Genomic DNA, 20,765 nt, shown 5'->3' with positions numbered 1-20,765 from the left:
CATCATCAAAACGTTTCAAGTGGCTATGATTTGTCAGAACTAGTGTTGAGTTCGGATACGAAATAGGCAAGATCATTCGGAGATGAGCCCCTGAGCACCCCATGCTACCCTTGACGCATACGATCCGGGCGCCTCACCTCCCACATGACGGAACGGTCCTCCCCGTCCCATACCACAGCATCCAGCCCAGACTCATCCAGCATATAAGGCGCGATGTGTTGCAGTTCACTCTTCAGGTACAGATGGTCCCTGAAGGCCGCCAGGCTCCTTGTAGTCATCATCATCCAGCCAAACCATGTTTGCCGCACCCGCGTGTTCCTCGGCACAGCCTCCTCCGCCCTGTAGTCCGCATCCACGCACTTGACACAGAGCTGATCGTTCTGCTCTGAAGTTGCCGCTGCAACCACCTCCTCATCCACCAGCAGGAAGAGGTGGCTGCCTAACATCGGAGGCCGTAATGCGTTCATCGGCCGGGTCTCTTGCTCGTTGCTACATGCCTGAAGGAAGGTCTCGCGCATCTGCTGCGTTGTGAGGCCTGCCATCTGTTTCTCGTTGGATTGGGGATCCAATCGAAACAGTGAAATGATCTCTTGGGTCTGGGCCTCGGGCTGGCCGCTGGTGAGCTCCTTTACCGAATCTGGAACCTGCGCATTTAAGTCGTCAATAATTGCTTGCCAGTATCGCTCGGACTCGCCACCATAGGCAGTCCGGTAGACGGTGAAGCCCCATTTCTCTTTGAAATAGCATTCGCTGATGTCCTTGCCGGGTGGTGCGTCCTTCTCCTCAGGCCTTTGGCTGAGAGACTGGTAGATCATGTCTGTCATTGTCGCGGTCTTCGTGAGTGCTCATTACCTGACTGAAATAACGGAGCTGATTTGGGTCTTTGGTTAGACGACGTAGGCAGAGGTGGGCTTTTTGTCCTCTTTGAAGTCCAAGGTCGGGGAGGCGAGGTGCCAAGTAAGGACGGTGGCACAGCTAGGCAGCAGACGTTACTTCAATGCTCGAGGTTTGTCTAGACACGAAATTCCGGCGTTGGCCAAGCCTCGATCTCCTGTAAGTGTTATTAGCCGCGACGAACTTAGGGAGACGATCCATGCAAGTGTGCTCGGTGTACGGTCTTGAGCTATCAACCTCGGAGGCCCAGAGAACCTCAGAGAACTGTTGCCTGGGTCACTAGTCACTGGGTGTATGGACGGTTTATGAATAAGAATTTTTCGATGAAGTTTAAACGGGTTTGTGGATTTGGGAGCCAGCTTTGGTATGCAGACAGTATCAAGCTAACAGCTATATGCATTCGTCCACAAGTTGACATCAGGCCTGACATGGACATGGCCGCGCAACATGAGGTTTAACAGATGATGATGGACTGCCTCAGATGTACATGGAACTATTGATGTGCTATTTCGTGTTGAGAACGCCTGATCACGAGTTCAAAAGTGCACAGCTAAATGTGAGTACCACGCGACCAGCCGGCATCTTTCTCTGGTGCGGGCGCGCACGCATCTCCATTGATTGCCGCCTCTGCTTTCGTCCACGTCTTGATTTCGCATGCTAAGTATGTTTTTCTATGTGGCCACTTTGTGTCGCGTTCTAAGAACAAGTCCGGGCGAGGAGATGGCCGGCACGCAAGGTTGAGTGATCCGGGGAGGTCTATCAACCATGCAACCCCGAATGTGGCGCATGGAGTCTTCCAGAGGCCTGATTCTCCGTGGCACCCCGCTCAAGGTCCATGGAAGCCCTCACTTGTGATGAAATAATTAACAAAAGAAATTCGGTCTCGAACAGGTGCCGAATGCACCCGTCAAATTGATGTCTTGCTGAAAAACGCCTGACCCGTATCCATTGGAACCGTTCCTTCCAACCTGTCCAAGTACGTGATCGACCCACACGCGACTGACCTTGCCCTGCCGAAGCCCATACCCGTACTGGATCAGATCTGCGAGTTACACAAGATCGACGAGCGGTTTCAGGGTCAGAAGAACCGATAGTACGTCTTTGGAGTCACAAACAAAGACGCGGTGGACTGGGCGTTTCTGCAATCCAAGTGGGGAGGTAAGAATTCCAGGGGAATTAAAGACCTCTCTCCTCGAAGTCGGCTAACAATACCCACGCAGGCGGATACCCACCTTTCAGTGCCGTCTATATGCTCGACATGGAGACCGGTGAGGTTAAGCTGTGGCCCCTGGGCAACCGCACATTCGCCCAGGAACCGTGCTTCTGCCCGCGTGACCCCGAGGCGCCGGAGGCGGACGGCTACCTGATATTTCTCGTCTGCGACTTCGAGGACATGGTCGGTAAGCTTGTGATACTGGACACGAAGAACATGCAGGAGCCAGAGGCTGTTATCAGATTGCCATTTGCTGCAAGATATGGGGTCCACGGGTGGTGGGTTGACGACTCGGACATCGACATGCACGTTATGCCACTCAAGACACATGGCCCAAAGTAATGGCCAACTATTTGATGCAAGGTTGAAAATGAATATGCAATGAAGGCGATTCCGTGCTTCATGATCAGTAATCGGCTGGTATCTTCCGAACTGAGAAACATAGAAAGAAATGTCTGCCTGTATGTATACTTTGACACTTATGAGTTCCTAATATAATTCTGACTTGCCGACTTGAAATTGGGTGTACGTTGGCTCAGAAACCATTTGTCTTGTCGTATGTGAAATCGCGGAATAGACGAAAGCCGAGGGAGCCAAAAGGATCCATTCCAATGATTGCACCGACGTCGAGTGGAAGATGAAAGTTTTTGGACCAGAGTTTCTCATCTCCGGTCTGGCCAACCTGCATTTCGCATTGTGTTGGTTCTGGGCAAGGAAACTTGAAGACATTTTCCGGTATTATCACTCACTAACAATGATCTTTTTGTGTGATCTTATACTTGTCCTTAATAGAAGACCAAAAAGCACTGGATATTTTGTAGAAAGTACCAGGAATTTCGTGATATCCCCAGTACCCATGGATCTTTCAACTCCTCTGCGGATACACACGAGACTTGATGAACACCTCAATCGCTTGTAGCCGAGGTTGTCGATACTGGTTGTCTCAGGTCTTTGCACAGATACACACGACTGAGTCACACAAGGTCAGCTGATATGCAAACGTCAGGATGAAGCTGGTGTTAGAAATCTAGGCAAAAGTCCGCGTCAGACTAGTGCTTGGAAGCAGAAACAGACCCGCGGACAATACCCGGTTCCTGCGCTAGGTTCCAGAGTTTGAGAGCCGGGAAGATCGTTTATGGTCAAGGCTTTGATGACAAGCTCACTGGTGGTTTGACATTCCGCTAGCCATGAACCCTGGATGCATATTGTCACGTTTTAGGCCGCTATACTATAAGGACAAAAGTGACGCCACTAATGCACAATATACCCGGGTCCTTATATACGCGACACATATGTACCACAACGTCTCGAAGGTTGTTGGACCTCAGAGTTCCGGTCTAAACTATGCGCATCGCTCAAACATGAGCAATTATGGCCCTGCACATAGAGTCACACCTGATCACAATTTGCCTCTAAATGTTACTCTAGTTCAGCTTTTGTCTGTGTGGCAGGAAAGACTGGGTCTGGCAAATATGCGATTGTTTGTATTAAGAGTGGGCGTGTGGCTAGGTTCTGAGTGCAGAAAGGGGCAGAGGGCACCCTTTTTATAGATGTACAGACCCCCCTATTCACGTGACCCCCCCATTCACTGCCATAGTCTGCTTTGGACTAAGGAAGGGCTGAACGTTGGTAATCCTGACGGAACTATAGTGGCGCCCTGGGCAAATATGTAGAGGATTTAATTGATTTCTAGGAGAACCAGTTCAGTCAGAGCTCTTGTGATTGGACGGCTATATGTTCTGAATTACCGAAGGCGGTCTGGGAATCCGAATCTTCTAGTAAACATACTATCCATATTAGTACGGTACTCGTACTAGTAGGCACCGTCTCAGCTCTAAGTCTTACCGTTATGAATACTAAGGTATGAATAGGTCTGTGAGATGGTGGAAGTCACTTACAGAGCTGGGTGACATTCCTAGTACTGTGTTCCTGATGCACTGTGCACTGTGGTAACGGCATCATTTGAGACGTTCAAGTGGCTGGCAAACAAATATGTTTGCCTCAAACATGAGGCCCGTGGTATCCATTTGTACATTGCCTCGAGTGCAATGAGCGCAAGTGTAGTTGTGACAAGTCAATGACGACGCCCTACAAAGCCTTGTCTCGTCAGAAGCAAATCATCCAGTCTGAAGCTGTGTGGCCCTTATGCCCCTGTGTCTGACTGAAACCGTTCCCAAATTCAGTTTGTCGGCTCCAGATCTGCTGCCTTGCTGCTACGCGGTACCTTTGTATCCCCCTTTGGAGATTGTTTGTGGTAACCCAACCCAGGCATTAGGCAACCACGCTAAACAGCCCACCTCAACTGCAGCTCTGCACACACTCACACTCAGACCGACCTGCATTAGCACACGTGCAGTGACACACTTCACCTCGTCTGCGTGAACCTCGACTCCAAATAATTACTCGACCCTCTTGACTCGGCGACTTTTGACTTTGACTTTGACTTTGACTTTGACTTCAACGTTCGACATCAATAATATCCACACTCTTGCAGCACACTTTGTCCCTTGTTTCGTGACAGATCACACCCTGGACAAGCCTGCACCATGTCATTCAACGACGGTAAGCAGCTGCTGGTCTTCGGCCTCAGCTTCGCCCAGCATGACAACCGCAAGATGCAGCAGCTCCTCCGACACTACGACAAGCTGCCCGACAACCCAGGCAACCGAGCCAGCCTGTTTGTCCAGCTCAACAAGGTCGCCAGGGAGCTGATGGCCAACTCGGCTGCCCAGGACCAGATCCAACAGCTGACCGACTGGATGACAAACGGTGGTGACTTCCCCCTCGGCGCCGCACCTGCGCCAGCACCAACACCAGCCAACCCTGATAACGAGGCTCGCCCAGCCCAGGCTACCAACAATCTAGACCAACCAGGCTTTCTCCGTGGTCGTCCACTCCATTTTCGTCCACTCCGTGTCCGTCCATTCGCTACAGGTAGACAAGGCTACTATGGACACGGTCGCACTCTCAGCGGACAACAGAACCTTGCAAACGCACCAATTTCGCCTGGTCCTGCGACTCAACATCCCACTGCAGGCCTGGGTCGCCAGTATGGCCGAGGCCGTACCATCAGTGGCGACTGGGAGGAAAACAACGATGACGATCCAGAGGAACATGAACATGATGGCGAGGAGGAGGGCATTGACGCTTCGACGGAGGAAGAAGATGAGGACATGGACGATCCTATGGACGGATTCCCGTTCATGCCTGGACGACGAGTTCGACTTGGTGGTTCTACACGGGAAACCGCATTCACTGGACCCGGTCGCACCTTGGACGACCCTACGGACGAGGCAGGTGCCGTGATCGCTGACAACGAGGACGGCACAGCTGAATCTATGAATGTCGAGGGACAGGTCGCCGACCGGCCACAGAACCAGACCGACGGACTTGGACCTCGGCAGCTCGGAGCTGCTTTCCGTGACCGTCACGCTCAGCCGGGACTGCCTCCAACCGTGGAATATCACGAGGATGAGACCTTAACTGACCACGAGGAGGATCTTGACCACGATCCCTATGAGACTGGTCCAAACTCGCACCAGGGTGAGCCAGACAATGGCGAAGAAATCGAGTGCCCGATCTGCCTGGAGGACTACCCCCGGTCCCGGTTTCCAAAGCATCCTACCATTACCAAGTTCTGCGATCATCCCGACAAGGCCTGCCTGAACTGCCTCGACTCGTCCATCGCAGCCATCGTCGAGCGCGGCGCCTTGCACCTGCTCGCCTGCCCCATCTGCCCACAGAGGCTGTCTCGCCGGGACGTCAAGGAGTATGCCAACCGGGCTGTCTACGAGCGGTACAAGTACCTGAAGGAGCAGTCCGAGATACCGGGCCACTACATCTCATGCACGAACCCAATCTGCGGTGGCAGCCAGCCACACGAGAGCGAGGACCCCATGATGATTTGCAATCACTGCAAGTTCGCCACCTGCGCCAAGCACAGGCGCCCCTGGCACGACGGCCAGACTTGCGAGGAGTTCGACCTGGATGATGCGCAGATTGAGCGCCTGGAGGAGGAGGAGGCCACGGCGAAGTTGCTTTCCCGCGAGGCCATGAGCATATGCCCCAAGTGCGGCCAGGGCGTGACCAAGTCCGACGGCTGTGACCACATGCGCTGTCAATGCGGACAGGAGTGGTGCTACGTCGTAAGGGAATCCCCCAGAACCCTCCCCCCAAACCTGCCGAGTATTTGAACCGTCCGCTAACATACCGCGCCCATGACACAGTGCTCCTGCTCCTACGAGAACATAATCCGCCTCGGCCCCAGCGCCCACGCGACCTTCTGCACCTACCACCCCAACAAGGTCAACCTGACCAAGTCGCAGCAGGACGCCGCCCGCAGCAGCCGTATCATGGGGCTCGTCCACGGCGGCGAGGTCAGCGCCGAGCTCGCCCGCGCCCGCGAGGACCTGCGCCGCCGCCGCCGCGAGGAGATCCGGCCCAGGCAGCTGAGGCCGCCGAGGCCAGGATGCGGCTCCAGAAGGAGCAGAACAAGGGCCAGGAGGCGCAGACGGACGGACCGCCCGATAAGAAGAAGCGGAAGGTCAAGCTTGTTGCGCCTTGGGAGGAGGGCGGGTGGACCAAGAAGGCTTTGTGAGCGGCGCGAGGTCTGTCTGCTTTGGACCTGCTTTATTTCGAGAGACGGGGCCCTGGAAGCCACTGTCGATGTGTTGGGCTCGAGAAACGCCTAGGAGGGGTCGACGCCCTTAGCATCCTGTGGTACGTGGCGAATTACCGCACGTCTGATTTCATACGACTGCTACTGAAAGCCGCGACGGTGGCCGTCAGCCAAAGACCACACCTGCTCGACGGAAGTGCACCGGAATTAGACGGCTTCTTGCGCAGCATCTTGGACATACTAACAAGGGCGGGTCGTACGGAGAAGATGAGGTCTCCAAGAAGCAAGTCTGACATTTGCTGGTTGACTTGAGGAATTGCTGAAGGATCTTGGCCACGTCCCCTGATTTAATATTCTTGGTCTGTTTTGGAGGGGACTTTCACTTTTCTGATCACCCATCTCGGGAATGAACTGCTTCGGCTATCCGACATGAGTTTATTGAGGCGTGCCCTTGTTTGTAGCGAGTTTTCATTCCGAGTTATCATCCATAAGCCGTGAATCATAATGCTGGAGTAGGGTCTTATAGATTGACATGAACAGAATCCCAGTGGATCAATCGCAAATGCAACCCTTGCGGTCCAACTGAGCCACACCCATGCAGCCGCTCCCACCTCTTGACTTCCTCCGTCTTGTGCCCGGAGAGAGGTTCCGGGATTCCCATTCAACTTGGAGATTCCATACCTCTTCCAAACGAGCGGATGTCGAAGCAGTCACTCCCATCATTTTTGCGGAGAAAACTGAACAAGTCCAAAGACCAGCTCGTAAGGCTCATGGCCACACACAGTCGACCATTCCCTCATCCGGCGTGATCACAGACGAAGCACTGCCGACAGCCATGTCTCCCGACACATCATCACGAGCAGCACCCAAGAACTCCAAACCCATCCTCCTGTCCTTCAACGAGATCCCAGAATGGTACCAGGACAATCCCGACATCCACCACGGCTACCGGCCCGTCTCCGGCTCCGCGGCAGCCTCCCTCGCCAGCGGCATGTCCCCATGGTCACGCCTTTGTTACGGCGTATCCTGCGGTACTCGTCGCTCGGGCACCTGGACTCGGTGGAATATTGGCCTGGCTGCCCGTTGGCCTGTGCCGCCTCGTGGTCGCCGTCACGACACTTGTCGCCACACTTGGTCGTGTAGCACAGGCCCTTGGCCGCTTCGTCTTGGTATATAGACTCGGCCTCAAGGACCTCGTCTCCCGTCATGCCGTCTGGATTCAGAAGACTGGCCGTGCCGGGGTCGGCCTGGTCGAGCGCCCAGACCATCATGCCTCCAAAGGCACCGCGAGTTGGGTCCTCGACACCAACACGGGCGGCACGATCCTCTTCGACCGCATGAAGGAGGTCCCCCGGCGCGCCGGATGACCAGCCCTGGCTGTGGAGGCGGCCGCGACCCGCCGTGCACTCCTTCGACACGCTGTGCGCGAAGCTCATGTCGCTTGACCTCGTGCCTGTCCCGCGTCCTGACATCGAGGAGGAGGCGCAATCGATCTGGGGCGGTATCTCTGATGACTGGGAGGAGACTGGTGGGCTGTTCGACTTGATGGTCGAGGATGCGCGGGATATTTACCGCGCGCATGGGTGGCCTGATGTGGATAGCTTCGAGCGGGAGGAGTGTTATGAGGCTCCGGCTGAGCTGCACGAGAGGTACTGTGATGAGGCCCCTGGATGTGGATAAGACGCCCGAGGACTCAAGCGATGAAGAGTCGGATTAAAATGCGCAGACGTTGATGGGAAGTTGCCATCTGTATCGCTTATTACGTGTCAGATACCAGATCTATCTACGTGCCTGGTTGTACTTTGGCTGACCGTGTCACTACGATTAGGTAGGGCCATAGAAACGCTAGATTGCGACAGCGAGAAAACGTGAATGCTATGAGAATGTTTCCCGAACGTGGAATGACTGCTGATGGTGTCAAAAAGTTTATTAGCAGCAGCCAGTAGGTGAGTGATCTGGGTAGTTTCTGTTCATCAAAATGTATATTAGCTTAGCCAATAATACTTTTGAAAAGTCCAGGGAGGATCTCGGTGTCTTACGATTATCAGATTGTGTTGATAGGCTTGTATGGGTATTTGCGGAAGATAAAGTATGAGCAAAGGTAGATAGCAGCACCAATCGCAAAGAGTGCAGAATATACCGTGAAGCCCATGACGTATGTTGGGGCTTCCGAAGATGTGAAGATGTAGGTCCCGTAGAGTTGAGCTAGGTTGCCCATGCCATTGATAATAGCAACACAAATCGCGCGGACTTCTGGCTCAACCGGTCCAAGAACTGTGCTAGTGTAAGACAGAGACAGAGCATTTGCTGACCAGGATGCAGTGTTGATAAAGCACAGGAAGACGTATCGAGGGGTAGGGGAGGTGATGCCGGCAGAAAGAGCTGAAAAGAGACACCCAAAAAGGAGCAAGACAGCCGAGGTGAACATGGCGCGGTAGGAGGGCAGCTTGTCAGCAATGATGCAAAGCGTAACAGCAATCACAAGAGCAACGCCGTAGAATGGTGCGGTCATGTATCTACTAGTGTCAACTACTTTCTTGAGTAAGATTGCGCAGGTCAACTTACTGGGCATTTGTCTTGTTGTAACCTAATCGCGCGGTAAAAATAGGGTAGAAATAAGCCAGGGAGATGGATCCGATAATGACCATGTAGCCTAGCGTCAACGGGATGAGTCTCCAGTTGATGGTAGCAGCTCTAAAAGCTGCCACATGGCCCAGACGGTGCTCGAGCCCATCATTACGACTGGTGATACCGTCGGCACGAAGACGGGCATAAGCCAACTGACGCTCTTCAGCCTTCAGTCGCTTCGAGGTCAGAGGATAGTCCAGTAGTGTGAACGGAACAACGAAAGCGGCAGCAACAGTAATGACACCCTCGATGATGAATAGCCACCTCCAGGCTGCCATACCCAGCTGACCGTCCAGACCTCTGGTGATGGCGCCGGCAAGGACACTTCCAAAAGCGCCAGACATGATACCAGCGCTGAGGAAGACCACAAATCGTTTCGATTGCTCATGCCTTCTGTACCAACTCGAGATGATGAACACTATTGCAGGCTACAAAGACGTCAGCAAAGCAGTCGAGACGATAGAAAGAGGGCACCGGTACGTACACTAAACCCTGCTTCAGCAATTCCAAGGAGGAATCTAAGACTGACAAGCTGCTTCCAAGTATGTACGGTTGCGATCATGGCGCAGATAGTACCCCAGAAGATCATGAGGGCGGGTATAAAGATGGATGGTCTAGACTTGGCGAGAATCATGTTGGACGGAACTTCGGCGATGACATAGCCGACCTGAAAAAGAACGACGACTAGATAGTAGCGACTATCGGATAACTCAAGCTCATCGCCCATCCCAGCTACTCGAGCATTTCTAATGTTGGATCTGTCCTACATACATTGTCAGCCTCACCATCCAATAATGCGCTTTGATGCATAGACCGACTGACCATGTAGGACAAAAGATAGACGAGCCAAATTGTCGGAAGAAGGCACATGTCTATCTTGCGGAGCAGTTTCTTCTCCGCCCCGGTTTGTTCTTCAAAAGTGGGGTCCTCTATAATAGTAGGATCCTTGTGTGTTGCAGCATCTCCTACCATAGAAAGCATCTCATTGTCCTTAAGCGGAGCGGCGGCCGACCCCGATTGCGTAGCCATAGTTTAAGAATCAGCTTTGGGTGCGAAATGGTATGGGTAGCATGAAGCTTTAGAGAAGAGTTAGAACAATCGAGAACGGCGAAAAAGTAATTCGGGAATGAAGGAAGAGGAGACGTGGTGATCAACAGTTACTGAGATGGCACGCTGACTGCAGACGCTCTCATGCGAAACGAGGGGTGAGGAGAATGTCGCTCCTCTCTCAACAACGTTGAAGATCAGCTGTTCACATGATTACAGGGCTCCGACGTTTAGTCCGTAGAACCAGACGCCCAGACCTTTCCCCTCACTATTCGAATGAGACTTGCCTACGAGCGTCGGCCAAAACGCTGATCTGACCAATATTGGTGATACTGTTGTCGAGATCAATGCCGGAGCCACTTCAGATAGCCAGATGGAGTGTCCCCTTTCATCCATATCTTGAAAATCTAACACCATCCCACTGCACTGTCTCATTTGTATCCATCAATCTCATCCCTTTCAGCTATAACAACCATCATGTGTACAGCAAGCCCTCCTATATCTGAGGTATTTCCCAACTACCCAGACCTTTTGCGGAAAGTTGCACTCATCACCGGCATCGGCCAAGTTGGACCCCAAGACAGTCCCTTCTGGGGAAACGAGGCCGCCACTGCCCGTCTCCTGGCTCGGAATGGTGTAAAGATCTTTGGCTGTGATCTGAACGTCTTTGCTGCTGAGCGAACAAAACAACGTCTTCTCGAGGAATTCCCTGACGCTGTCGTTGACGTCGTCGAGGCTGATTTTATGAAGCCCTCAGACGTCGAGACACTGGTCACTGCTGTGATGTAAAAACATTCCAGAGTTGATATTCTCATCAACAACGTTGGCCAGACATCAGCCGGCAGCCCGGCAACCATGTCGGAGGATATCTGGAACCGTCAAATCGACCTCAATCTTACATCGGTCTACCGCCTGTGTCATCACTTTATTCCCATCATGCAGAAGCAAGGCTCCGGCAAAATCATCAACAACGCCTCCATCACGGCTATGCGCTACATCGCAAAACATCAGATCGCCTACGCATCCGCCAAGGCTTCCGTCATTCGATTCACAAAGGCCATCGGCGTCATGCACGCAAAGGAAAACATCCGATATAATTGCGTTGTGCCCGGTCTCATGTACACGCCACTCGTGGATAACCTTGCACGAAGCAGCGACGTTGGGGACCATGAGGCCGGAAAGAGGATTCTGGACCATAACTGTCCTATGGGCTGGATGGGGACAGGTGCTGATCCCGTGGAGTTGCTTTGGATGTTTGTGTCTCCGGCTTGACATAACATCGTGGCCTCGTCGTTTTCAGTATCCAGAGCGCGGAAGTCCTGGGTGGAATTTTCTATATCCACGTTTGCCGACCATAATCTGAATTTGCCAACATCGAGATTGACTGACAGATAGGCTGCAGAGAAGAATATTGACCCAAATGGTGCCATATCGGTCTCCCTTTCACCTTGTAAAGAGTCAATCAACAGGTCAGGCTCAGTCGTATCTTCTGCAACTATATCCCCTGTATCTTGATCGATATAGTTATGGAGTACAACGTGCATTTCATTGGATATAGTAATTTTAAGGCCCGTTTCTAGTGTAATAAGAAGATCGCCATCATAGCTAGAGATGGTTAGTATTGGAAACCAAAGAAAAGGGCAGATAGCAGGGATCCTTGTGTGTACTGACGGTGGAATATGTGCTGGGTATCTCAGATCCCAGTAGTACAGGCCCGTACTGCGATTCATGGAGTAGATAGAGTTGTTCGCTGCTCTCATGAAGTTGTTGAAATATGGGGTGAGTGGCATTCTCATTACCATAGGTATGTTTGGAATGAGACAGACTGCTAGTGCACTCGATTGTGATGCCCCAAAGATATTAGTTTCTGTGCCATTAGGAAATCTGAGAGCCATGCCTTGGACGGTGATAACCAATTTTGTTGGGCATGGTGAGCTAGGTGGGCTCATAGTATGTTCAGAACCATCACCAGAAACCTTCGATGCATCATAGCCACCAAGCACCAGTTGACCGTTCACTTGGGTTGATACACTCACGATACCATAGAAGAAGGACCAGGAACGTGAGATGATCTTTCCCGAGTTCTTCAAAGCATTTAGTAATGTTGAGTTGGCACCAAGTCCAATAGCCATGTGAGGATAGTATCCTGTTCTCCCCAGTTGTCTTTGGCCATGGCTAGTGGAAAATCAAGTAGAGTGATGTTCTCGTTGATAGTCAAGCTGTCACCGACAAAATCCATTTCTGGGTACTGTGGCACAGTGGTATTCCGCGAGTCGACAGGATGTGACGAGCTCACACTCGATTGAAATGATTACGACGTGATGCTCCCCTTGCTGTCGTGGCACCTGCATTCCCGTGTTGTCGGCCTTTCTACCCTATTAAGTATCTAATTACCCGTAATGCATTCGAGTTTTGTAGTGACTTCGGCACCTAGCTCCTCTTCCCGCCATCTCGCCAGCTCTGCAGCCTTCTCGGTCTCGCCCCACTCGACAAACCACGATTCCAGGTCATCCATGTAAGTCCTCGCTGACGAATCTCTGTAGGCAGCATCTTGGAGCGAGAAGTAAATCAGTTGACGCATATATGCCTCAGCATAGCTCCGTTCCCCGCGTGCCCTGCACGCCCTGGCAAGCCAGCTGAGGGCATCGGCTCTCAGAGCGCCCTGGGGCCCTCGACGCATGATGTCCTCGAATAATCCGATTATCTCCTCGTTGAAATAAGAGTTCCTTCCGTTTGCTCTATCACGGTAGGTGAGGTAGGTCGAGTAAATCAGCAATATGTGTATAGTCCGACGACTGGTGGCTCTTGTCAGCGGACGCTCCAACTTTCTATTCAAGTCTCCAAGGAGGAAAAGCGCCCCAGGAGACGTGAGAGAGCATTGCCGACGGCAACAGCAACGCCACCTGACACCACATAAAAGACTTCGCGCTGCGGAATAGTAAAAGGGAACACTCACTGGTACTCTCCATATATCGCTGCATATTTGATCACCATAAGCTCAAGGATATTTCCGAGGTTCGATGGCATTGCATCAAACCCAACAAACTCGCCGTAACTGACCCAAGCCGCGACGGCACACGTGCTCCTTGGGCGGTCCATGACACCATCCCATGACTGGCAGTTGATTAGCCAAGCCTTCTTCGTCAACTGGTAAATGTCCTGCTCGTCTGCGTTGGCGAGCATGTAAAGCATCTGGTGGATGGGGTGGCTGCTAGGCAGCCCTTGCTCGTTGACAGTAAATACCGCGGCGTATTTGATGAGGCATTTGACAACGACCAAGAGCTGCTCGGCCTGGGGTCGTTCGAGGAGGCCCCCGGAAGTAAAGTACGCCAGAGACATGAAGAGAACCTGCAGTAGGTTGGCCGGTCGCCGCTCGATCAGGTTGGCCAGAATACCTGGGGCCCGGCGCATCAGGACCAGGGCGTCGTCGAGCTTCTTCTGTTCGAGGGCGCACCTGACGCCGCGGGCTAGGGCGTTCCATTCCTCGTTGTCTGCGCACTCCTGCCGTAAAAGGCCGAGACGTTCCGCGGTTGTAACACTCTCTACCCACGGACCGCATATGTAGGTGCGGACCTGGAAGAGCACACCCTCGCATACGTAAATAGTGTCGGGGGATTTGACGGCCCGGATTGTCAATGTCCCGTTGTCGGGGGCCTTTCCTTCTCCCCGACGCCGTAGATATGTGACCAAGCGGTCTTTCGAGACAAGCTGGCCATTGCGCAAGCGGATATCTCGTCTTGTGATCCCGGGTTGTGTAGAATCTTGGGGAGTGTTGTGTAGGAGCTGGATGACGGATTCATCTTCGCCGTTTCTGAGCTTGATGTTCTTTCTACACCCCCATGCCTTGAGTCTGCTTTTGTACATTTTTGCTCTTTGATATTTGTCAGCCTTGTCAGATTGGTTGGGCAAGAATCAGCTCGGCCATGGCACTCACGTTGCATCAAAGCCGAAGTCCCTCTTCATGATTTCCATAACATCGTGGAGGCTCCGGTCTTCATCCATGTATAATTTCTTGATCATCTGCCGATGTCTCGCCCACTGAACCTCACTCGGGAATCTCTGGGTCCTTTCCGAACACCGAGACCTCAACCCGGGCTCTTGGATCGTGGTGGATTGATGCTGTGCGAATTCCATTCTCTCGTTATTGCCTTCAGGCTCTGGGACCATGAGCTTGAGACGTGAAATATCCATCTGGGTCAACCTCGGAACGTTGATATCCTCAGTGACGCGTCTGCCTGTGCGGAGGAACTCCATTGAAGGATCGGATGCATAAAATCCTTCCGAGGGCGGGGAAGCGTCTCTGTCCTGCGCCGACTTGGAAGCCACAGGCAACTCTGATTGCACACTCTCAAACCTCGGATTAAAGTCAGAATTCGATGAAAGACGATTGCAAAATGCAAGCTTGTGTAACCTCCATTCAGCCTTGCAGGACCACGGCTCGTCAAGTTTGGGACGGCGTTCAAAATGTGGCGTAGTAGCATCCCCTTTTTGAGAACTGATCGCGGCTAGATCGCTTGGCACCTGAAACCCTGCGCTATGCTGCAGGGTTCAAAGGATTCAGGCACGGCTGGTGCAGGATGCAACCTCATTTCGGCAGATACTTGTGCCGATAACACTCAACGCGTGTAGCTTGAGTGCACCACCTCCCGCAAAGGACCTCCAGCCGCGTTTCTGGTGGAATAAGCTGGAGATTTCTCAGAAACTGTGGTAATTCCTCATCACGGTGGAAAATATGGGAAACCCTTTATGTCTGTGGTACAATACTGATTCGGCGCTGCACAGGAACTGGAAGTAAGATATACAACAAGTGTGTTCGCTCACATTTGGTATCGAATTTGCCGTATCTACCTGACAGACATGATACACTGCTACCTTCCCCCAACCCATGTGGCCCTTCACAGGCTCTACACCGGTCAAGCCAGGTTTCCAAGGCTCCCCATCCGAAGACAATATTAAGTAACGTCTCGGATTGTAGCTTCATTTTGGACCGACTCATCACACAATTCCCGGGCAATTCTCCATTGGCAACTTAATAGAACCAAACCTGTACTAGGAGGGGCACAGCAACCCAACCTCCCCCCCAAAAGAATTCCGCCCCGTCTGAGATATTCCGGCTCAACTTCAGCTCTCTTATCAGCCCTCATAGGAGAGAACGACCGACCCTTAGAACGTGAACTCTTGCCCAACAAGCTCCTCGCTCAGCTCCCACAGCCTCTCCGCATCAGCCTTGCTAGTCGCCCAAGAATAGACCTCTTCCAAGTTCTGATCCGCAACATGGCAACCAGACAAGAACGAGCCGTTGTGCTTCTTGATACCGGTATCAACCGGAGCGAACACGTGAGTCGCAGCGCCCTGGTCCAAGGTCTTGAATTTCATGTCGGCCATGCCCCACAACGACTTGTTGCCGTGCACATTGTCCATGCTGGTCAGGTCCGCAGCAAAGGAGGCTTGGTCGTCGGGGCCATGGGCTGCTAGGTTGGTCAAGATCACGCCGGGGCACAGCGCGAAGCAGAGAACCCCCTTGGACCCGAGCCTCTCGGCGAGCGCGAGGGCCGTCAGCGCATTGGCCGTCTTCGACTGGCCGTACGACAGCCAGCGCTGGTAATGCTTGCCCTCGTTGAAGTTGTAATCCGTCCAGCGGATATGGCCGATGCGGTGCACGTGGCTGGAGACGAAGACGACGCGTGGGGCCTTTGACGCCAGGATTTTGTCCATGATGAGGTTGGTGAAGAGGAAGTGGCTCAGATGGTTTGTCTGAAACTGGCTTTCGAACCCGTCCTCGGTCAGCTGGTACGGTACAGCCATGATGCCGGCGTTGTTGACCAGGACATCGACATGAGGCACATCAGCCCAGGAGTTGAGTGTCTCAGCGGCTTTGCGGACGTCGGCGAAGGAGAGGAGGTTGAGGGCGAGGGACTTGACGATGACAGTTGGGCACTTATAAGGTGTTTAGCTCCTCAATGAGGCCCTGCATCTTCGAGACCGAGCGGCCGGCTAGAATCAGGACAGCCGGTTTTCCTACAGCGACTTGCTTGACGAAACTCTCTCCAAGGCTACCCGGCGAGGGACCTGTGATCACAATGATCTTTCCCTCAATTTGGGGTGCACAATGTGCCACAAGCTCGCTGGCCTCGGTCTCGAAGTTGAAGGTTGGTGCCATGTTGATGAATCGAGTGGAATTGTTGACAATAATGTCTCAACAAGATTGTTCTTCTGGAAAAGCTCGAGAGCATGATGCCTATTTATATATGGCTTCCAATTGACGCAGGACAGCGATGGATTCGGTAATAGGTACTTGAGCAACCCGACGAATTTAAGTCCGATAAATGCGCGTCTTCACGTTGTGAACATAATTGTTCTAATAGCCCAAATGCGTGCTATATGAGTTTGGGATGTGAGGTGCGGGTGCTACACTGATTCAGTGCGCCTACATGTAAGCAACCGGATCACCACGTCGTCATCGGTGCACGGAACCCAGAAGTCGGTGCTAAAGTCGTGGCAGACCTAGTCGCGGCGGGGCACTCGGCGTCTTCAGTCCAATTAGACCTAACCTTAGATGATTCCATCGCCAAGGCAGTGCAGCATATTCAGGACGCCCACGGCAAACTAGACATCCTTGTCAACAACGCCGGCGGCGGCGTGGACCAGGTCCCGGGCTTGACGACCCGCGAGATCTTCACCCAGGACTTTGATCTCAACGTCACCGGCCCGGCGGTTCTCACAAACTCCCTCCTGCCCCTGTTCAACAAATCCGCCCCGCCCCGTGTGGTTGTCGTGTCGTCGAGCCTCGGCTCCATCACCATGTCGTGCGGCAAGACATCCCCATGGTACAAAACCCAGGTTACGATGCCACGGGGTACGGCAGCAGCAAAGCCGCGCTGAACAGGCTTGTTGGGCACTATTCTTGGCTCCTGTGTGACGCAGGAGGACTGGTCAACGCCGTATGCCCTGGCTTCGTCAAGACCAAGATGACTGCTTTCGCTGAAGGGGGGAGGACACCCGAGCAGGCGGCTAAGAAAATTGTGGAGATGGCTTTGTTGGGTGAGAATGGGCCGACTTCGACTTTCACGAATGAGGATGACCCTTTGCCTTGGTAGTTGAAAGCGGGCATGAGGCATTTTTGGGTATTGTTTGTGATCATTGCGTTCATACATGTATTGTTATAGAGGATGACTACGTACAAGGTCCTAGAGATACAAATTTGCACGGAAGATACTTGGATGGATTTATTCTCTGTATTATTGTTGGCGGGTGCAGGGAATTACGTGAGAAATGGTACCGCGCTGAATTCCGGCTGGCTATAAAAAGCTAGCTTTTATGCTTATTTTAGATATTCTTTTAAGAAATTAACTCTTTTCTTTTTTTATATATTTAGTGCTTTAATTAAGCTTTTCTTATTTTTAAGAATTTTTAAAATATTTATCTTTTTCCTTTCTTTAGCTCCCTTTTATTTATATCTTCCCTCTTTATTATATTAAAGCTCCTCCTTAAGTTATTTTTAAGAGGGTTTAGCAAAACCTATCCTTTATTTATTTAGGTAGCTTGTTTTTACTAGTGATTTGGCCTAGGCGCAATTTTAATTTTATGCATTTTTAATTAATAATAAAAAGAATAGGAAGTTGGTTATAAGCTAATTATTTATTAATTCTATTTCTTTTTTTATTTTTATATTAAATATTGCTAAATTATTTTATATTTTAGCTTAAAGCTTTAATTAAAGCCTATATTTATTTCTAACTTATTATAAAAAAGAGTTAAGAATAATTAAACTTATAATAATATTATAAATGCTTTAGGATTATTTTCTAGTTTTAGGGTACCTTTTATGCTTTTAATATTTAAATAAAATACTACCTTGATCTTATATTAATATGCTATTAAGCTTTAAATTTATTTTAAGTTTCTTGCTAAAGATTATGCTTAAAATATAGCGGTAATATAAACTTAAGACTAAAATAGTAAATTTAAACTTTATAGATATTACTTAATATTAATTAAAGGTGCTTTAAACTCTTAATTAATATCTATTATTATTATTATAACTTTAAGTTTAAAGTAAAGGGGGTTATAATGTGGAATTAAGGTGCTTACCTTGCTTATTTATGAGTTTAATAAATAGCATTATATTATGCATTTTTATATTAATTAAATTATATAAAAGGCTTAAACTTAAAGTATAACCCTACTTAAGCTTTAATTAAACTTAAATTTAAATTATTAAGGGTTTAATATAATATTAATAGGCAAGGCATTAAATATAAATTTAAAAGACTTCTTTTATTATAATCTTATAATACTTATTTCTTAATAAAATATTCTTTTATTAAGTTTATTTTATTTATTATATTTATTAATACCTTTATTTTTTAAATTTTAATTTAAGTATTTTATAATAATATTAAAGATAAATTCCTTAAAAGTAATTGCTTTAATTAAAGATATTATTACTTTTAAATTTCTTTATTTTTCCATTATTTTAATAAAAACCATTATAATATATATGCTATACTTTTAAGCTTAAAGCTTTCCTAAACCTATTTTTATTTTAAAAGTACCTTTAAACCTTAAAAATTATTTATTTTTTTTTATTTAAAGTTAAGAAAGGAATCTTAAGAAACTTATTAAAAAAAAAGGGAAACTTAATCTTACTTATTATTAGCTAAAGCATTAACCTTGCTTTAATTAAACCTTATAATTTACTATTAATAATAAGTTAAGAACTTAAATTAATATTTTAAAAATCTTATTTTTTACTAATATAATAATTTTGCTATAAGTAGCTTTACTTATAATTTATAATTTAAATACTTTAAAGTTTAATAAGATTAATATTATTAAGGTTTTAAATAATCTTAAGATTATTGCTTATTAATTTTCTTACTTAAATAATTAAATCTTAAAATTACTTAAGTAATATTGCATTATTTTAAACTTAATAAAAGTAATTAAAAGCATTATTATTAAATAGTTTATTTAAAAAAACTAAAAGAAAAAGCTTTTTGCCTTTTATAAGTTTAATAATTAAACTTATTATATAAACTTAATTATAATTATTAAAGATATTATTTATAATAACCCTTATAATAACTTAAAAGCATAAAAAGGGAAAATTATAAAATATAATTAAGAACTTAATGATATAAATAATATTTCTTTTATTATAACTTAGCTTTTTTATAAGGCGCTTTTATTATATTTAAAAAAGTAGCTAGTAAGGGAAGGGATTACCTATAAGTTAATAAGGAATATTCTTTAGCCGGACTTTAAGTATGCTTTATTAAAAGTTATTAATTAAAAACTTAAGTATTTTAAGCAAGATAAGTATTTATTTATATAAAATAATTTTAATTAAAATTTACTTAGTTTAAAAAGGCTAAATTTTCTTTAAGAAAGCTAAAATAATTTTAATTTTTTAAATTACCTTTAAAATAAAAACCCATAAGCTTAATGATTTTTATTTAAATTTAATTATATTAATATTATTAAAAGATATAATTAAGATTTGCAAAATATAAATAAACTTATTAAAAGGTTTACAAAGTTAAAACTTAATTTAATTAAGTTTAAAAATAAATTTAAGTTATTTTAATAAGATATTAAAGCTTTTTTTTATAATAAATAGCAAAGTAATTTTAAAATAATTAAGCTAGGAGCTATAAATTTTATTTAGCAGCCTTTAACAGGACTTAATTAAAGTAACCTTAATGATAATGAGATATAAGCTATAGTTTTAACGCTTTTCTTTAAAAAGGATGAGTTATTTAAAGTTTGCTATAGCTATACTTCTTAAGATTATAATGCATATTAATGTAATAAGCTTAGGTAACTTTCCTTAAATAGCTTATTAATAGCTTTTAAGCTAAAGGAATTATTAATATTTCTTAGCTTATTTAAAGATACTTAAGCTAGCCTTTTAAAGTATTTAAATCCTACTTGCATTTAGTTATATTATAATTAAAATAACTATAATTTAAAAAGATATATTTATAGCTAATTAAAATTCTTATTTAAAAAGAAAAGGTTTAATCTACCTTATATAATTAAATATTGCAAGCTTATTAAGGCGGATTCTTTATTTAAAAAAAAGGCCTTATTAAAAACTTTAAAAGTAATTTAAGAGCTTAATAATTAAAAGAAAGTTAGCTTAATTTTAGCATTTATAAATCCCATAAATTATATAATTTATATTAAGGAAGAGCTTATAGTTTTAAGCAGTAATAAGCTTTTTTAAATAAATATCGCTATAATTAAAAGAAAGTATATAATTAAAGATATTGAAAACTAAGATAAAGTTATAAAAATTATAAAGGTTAATTAAACCCAACTTAAAAACTTTAAAAAAATAAAAGATAATTAATCTTAAAT

The 20,765-nt window shown here is 47.5% G+C and overlaps 9 protein-coding genes across 9 annotated transcripts; 4 read left to right on the top strand and 5 right to left on the bottom strand.

Annotated features, from left to right (window-relative positions):
• Positions 1–104: 104 nt before the first annotated feature.
• INS49_007331 (uncharacterized protein) lies at positions 105–824 on the bottom strand (the record flags this gene model as incomplete). The annotated part of the gene is made up of 1 exon (XM_043168096.1): positions 105–824. One exon carries the CDS (start codon positions 822–824, stop codon positions 105–107), a length of 720 nt encoding a protein of 239 aa, XP_043029240.1.
• Positions 825–1,355: 531 nt separating this feature from the next.
• INS49_007330 (uncharacterized protein) lies at positions 1,356–2,449 on the top strand (the record flags this gene model as incomplete). The annotated part of the gene is made up of 3 exons (XM_043168095.1): positions 1,356–1,377; positions 1,445–1,450; positions 2,115–2,449. 3 exons carry the CDS (start codon positions 1,356–1,358, stop codon positions 2,447–2,449), a joined length of 363 nt encoding a protein of 120 aa, XP_043029239.1.
• A 2,204-nt stretch (positions 2,450–4,653) lies between these two features.
• Positions 4,654–6,704, top strand: INS49_007329 (uncharacterized protein; the record flags this gene model as incomplete). Its single annotated transcript, XM_043168094.1, has 4 exons — positions 4,654–4,993; positions 5,042–6,252; positions 6,334–6,483; positions 6,552–6,704. The coding sequence occupies 4 exons, from the start codon at positions 4,654–4,656 to the stop codon at positions 6,702–6,704; spliced, it is 1,854 nt and encodes a 617-aa protein (XP_043029238.1).
• Positions 6,705–7,621: 917 nt separating this feature from the next.
• Positions 7,622–8,161, bottom strand: INS49_007328 (uncharacterized protein; the record flags this gene model as incomplete). The annotated part of the gene is made up of 1 exon (XM_043168093.1): positions 7,622–8,161. The coding sequence occupies one exon, from the start codon at positions 8,159–8,161 to the stop codon at positions 7,622–7,624; it is 540 nt and encodes a 179-aa protein (XP_043029237.1).
• Positions 8,162–8,769: 608 nt separating this feature from the next.
• INS49_007327 (uncharacterized protein) lies at positions 8,770–9,987 on the bottom strand (the record flags this gene model as incomplete). The annotated part of the gene is made up of 3 exons (XM_043168092.1): positions 8,770–9,241; positions 9,291–9,781; positions 9,838–9,987. The coding sequence occupies 3 exons, from the start codon at positions 9,985–9,987 to the stop codon at positions 8,770–8,772; spliced, it is 1,113 nt and encodes a 370-aa protein (XP_043029236.1).
• Positions 9,988–10,877: 890 nt separating this feature from the next.
• INS49_007326 (uncharacterized protein) lies at positions 10,878–11,672 on the top strand (the record flags this gene model as incomplete). Its single annotated transcript, XM_043168091.1, has 2 exons — positions 10,878–11,171; positions 11,232–11,672. 2 exons carry the CDS (start codon positions 10,878–10,880, stop codon positions 11,670–11,672), a joined length of 735 nt encoding a protein of 244 aa, XP_043029235.1.
• A 1,114-nt stretch (positions 11,673–12,786) lies between these two features.
• On the bottom strand, positions 12,787–14,420 carry INS49_007325 (uncharacterized protein; the record flags this gene model as incomplete). The annotated part of the gene is made up of 3 exons (XM_043168090.1): positions 12,787–13,195; positions 13,357–14,271; positions 14,335–14,420. The coding sequence occupies 3 exons, from the start codon at positions 14,418–14,420 to the stop codon at positions 12,787–12,789; spliced, it is 1,410 nt and encodes a 469-aa protein (XP_043029234.1).
• A 1,143-nt stretch (positions 14,421–15,563) lies between these two features.
• Positions 15,564–16,560, bottom strand: INS49_007324 (uncharacterized protein; the record flags this gene model as incomplete). The annotated part of the gene is made up of 2 exons (XM_043168089.1): positions 15,564–16,337; positions 16,423–16,560. The coding sequence occupies 2 exons, from the start codon at positions 16,558–16,560 to the stop codon at positions 15,564–15,566; spliced, it is 912 nt and encodes a 303-aa protein (XP_043029233.1).
• A 115-nt stretch (positions 16,561–16,675) lies between these two features.
• On the top strand, positions 16,676–17,282 carry INS49_007323 (uncharacterized protein; the record flags this gene model as incomplete). The annotated part of the gene is made up of 2 exons (XM_043168088.1): positions 16,676–16,691; positions 16,909–17,282. 2 exons carry the CDS (start codon positions 16,676–16,678, stop codon positions 17,280–17,282), a joined length of 390 nt encoding a protein of 129 aa, XP_043029232.1.
• Positions 17,283–20,765: the final 3,483 nt, after the last annotated feature.

This window comes from Diaporthe citri (genome assembly GCF_014595645.1).
Source record: "Diaporthe citri strain NFHF-8-4 chromosome Unknown scaffold_2, whole genome shotgun sequence".
Lineage (NCBI taxonomy): Eukaryota > Fungi > Ascomycota > Sordariomycetes > Diaporthales > Diaporthaceae > Diaporthe > Diaporthe citri.
This window is presented reverse-complemented; position numbering and strand designations above follow the sequence as displayed.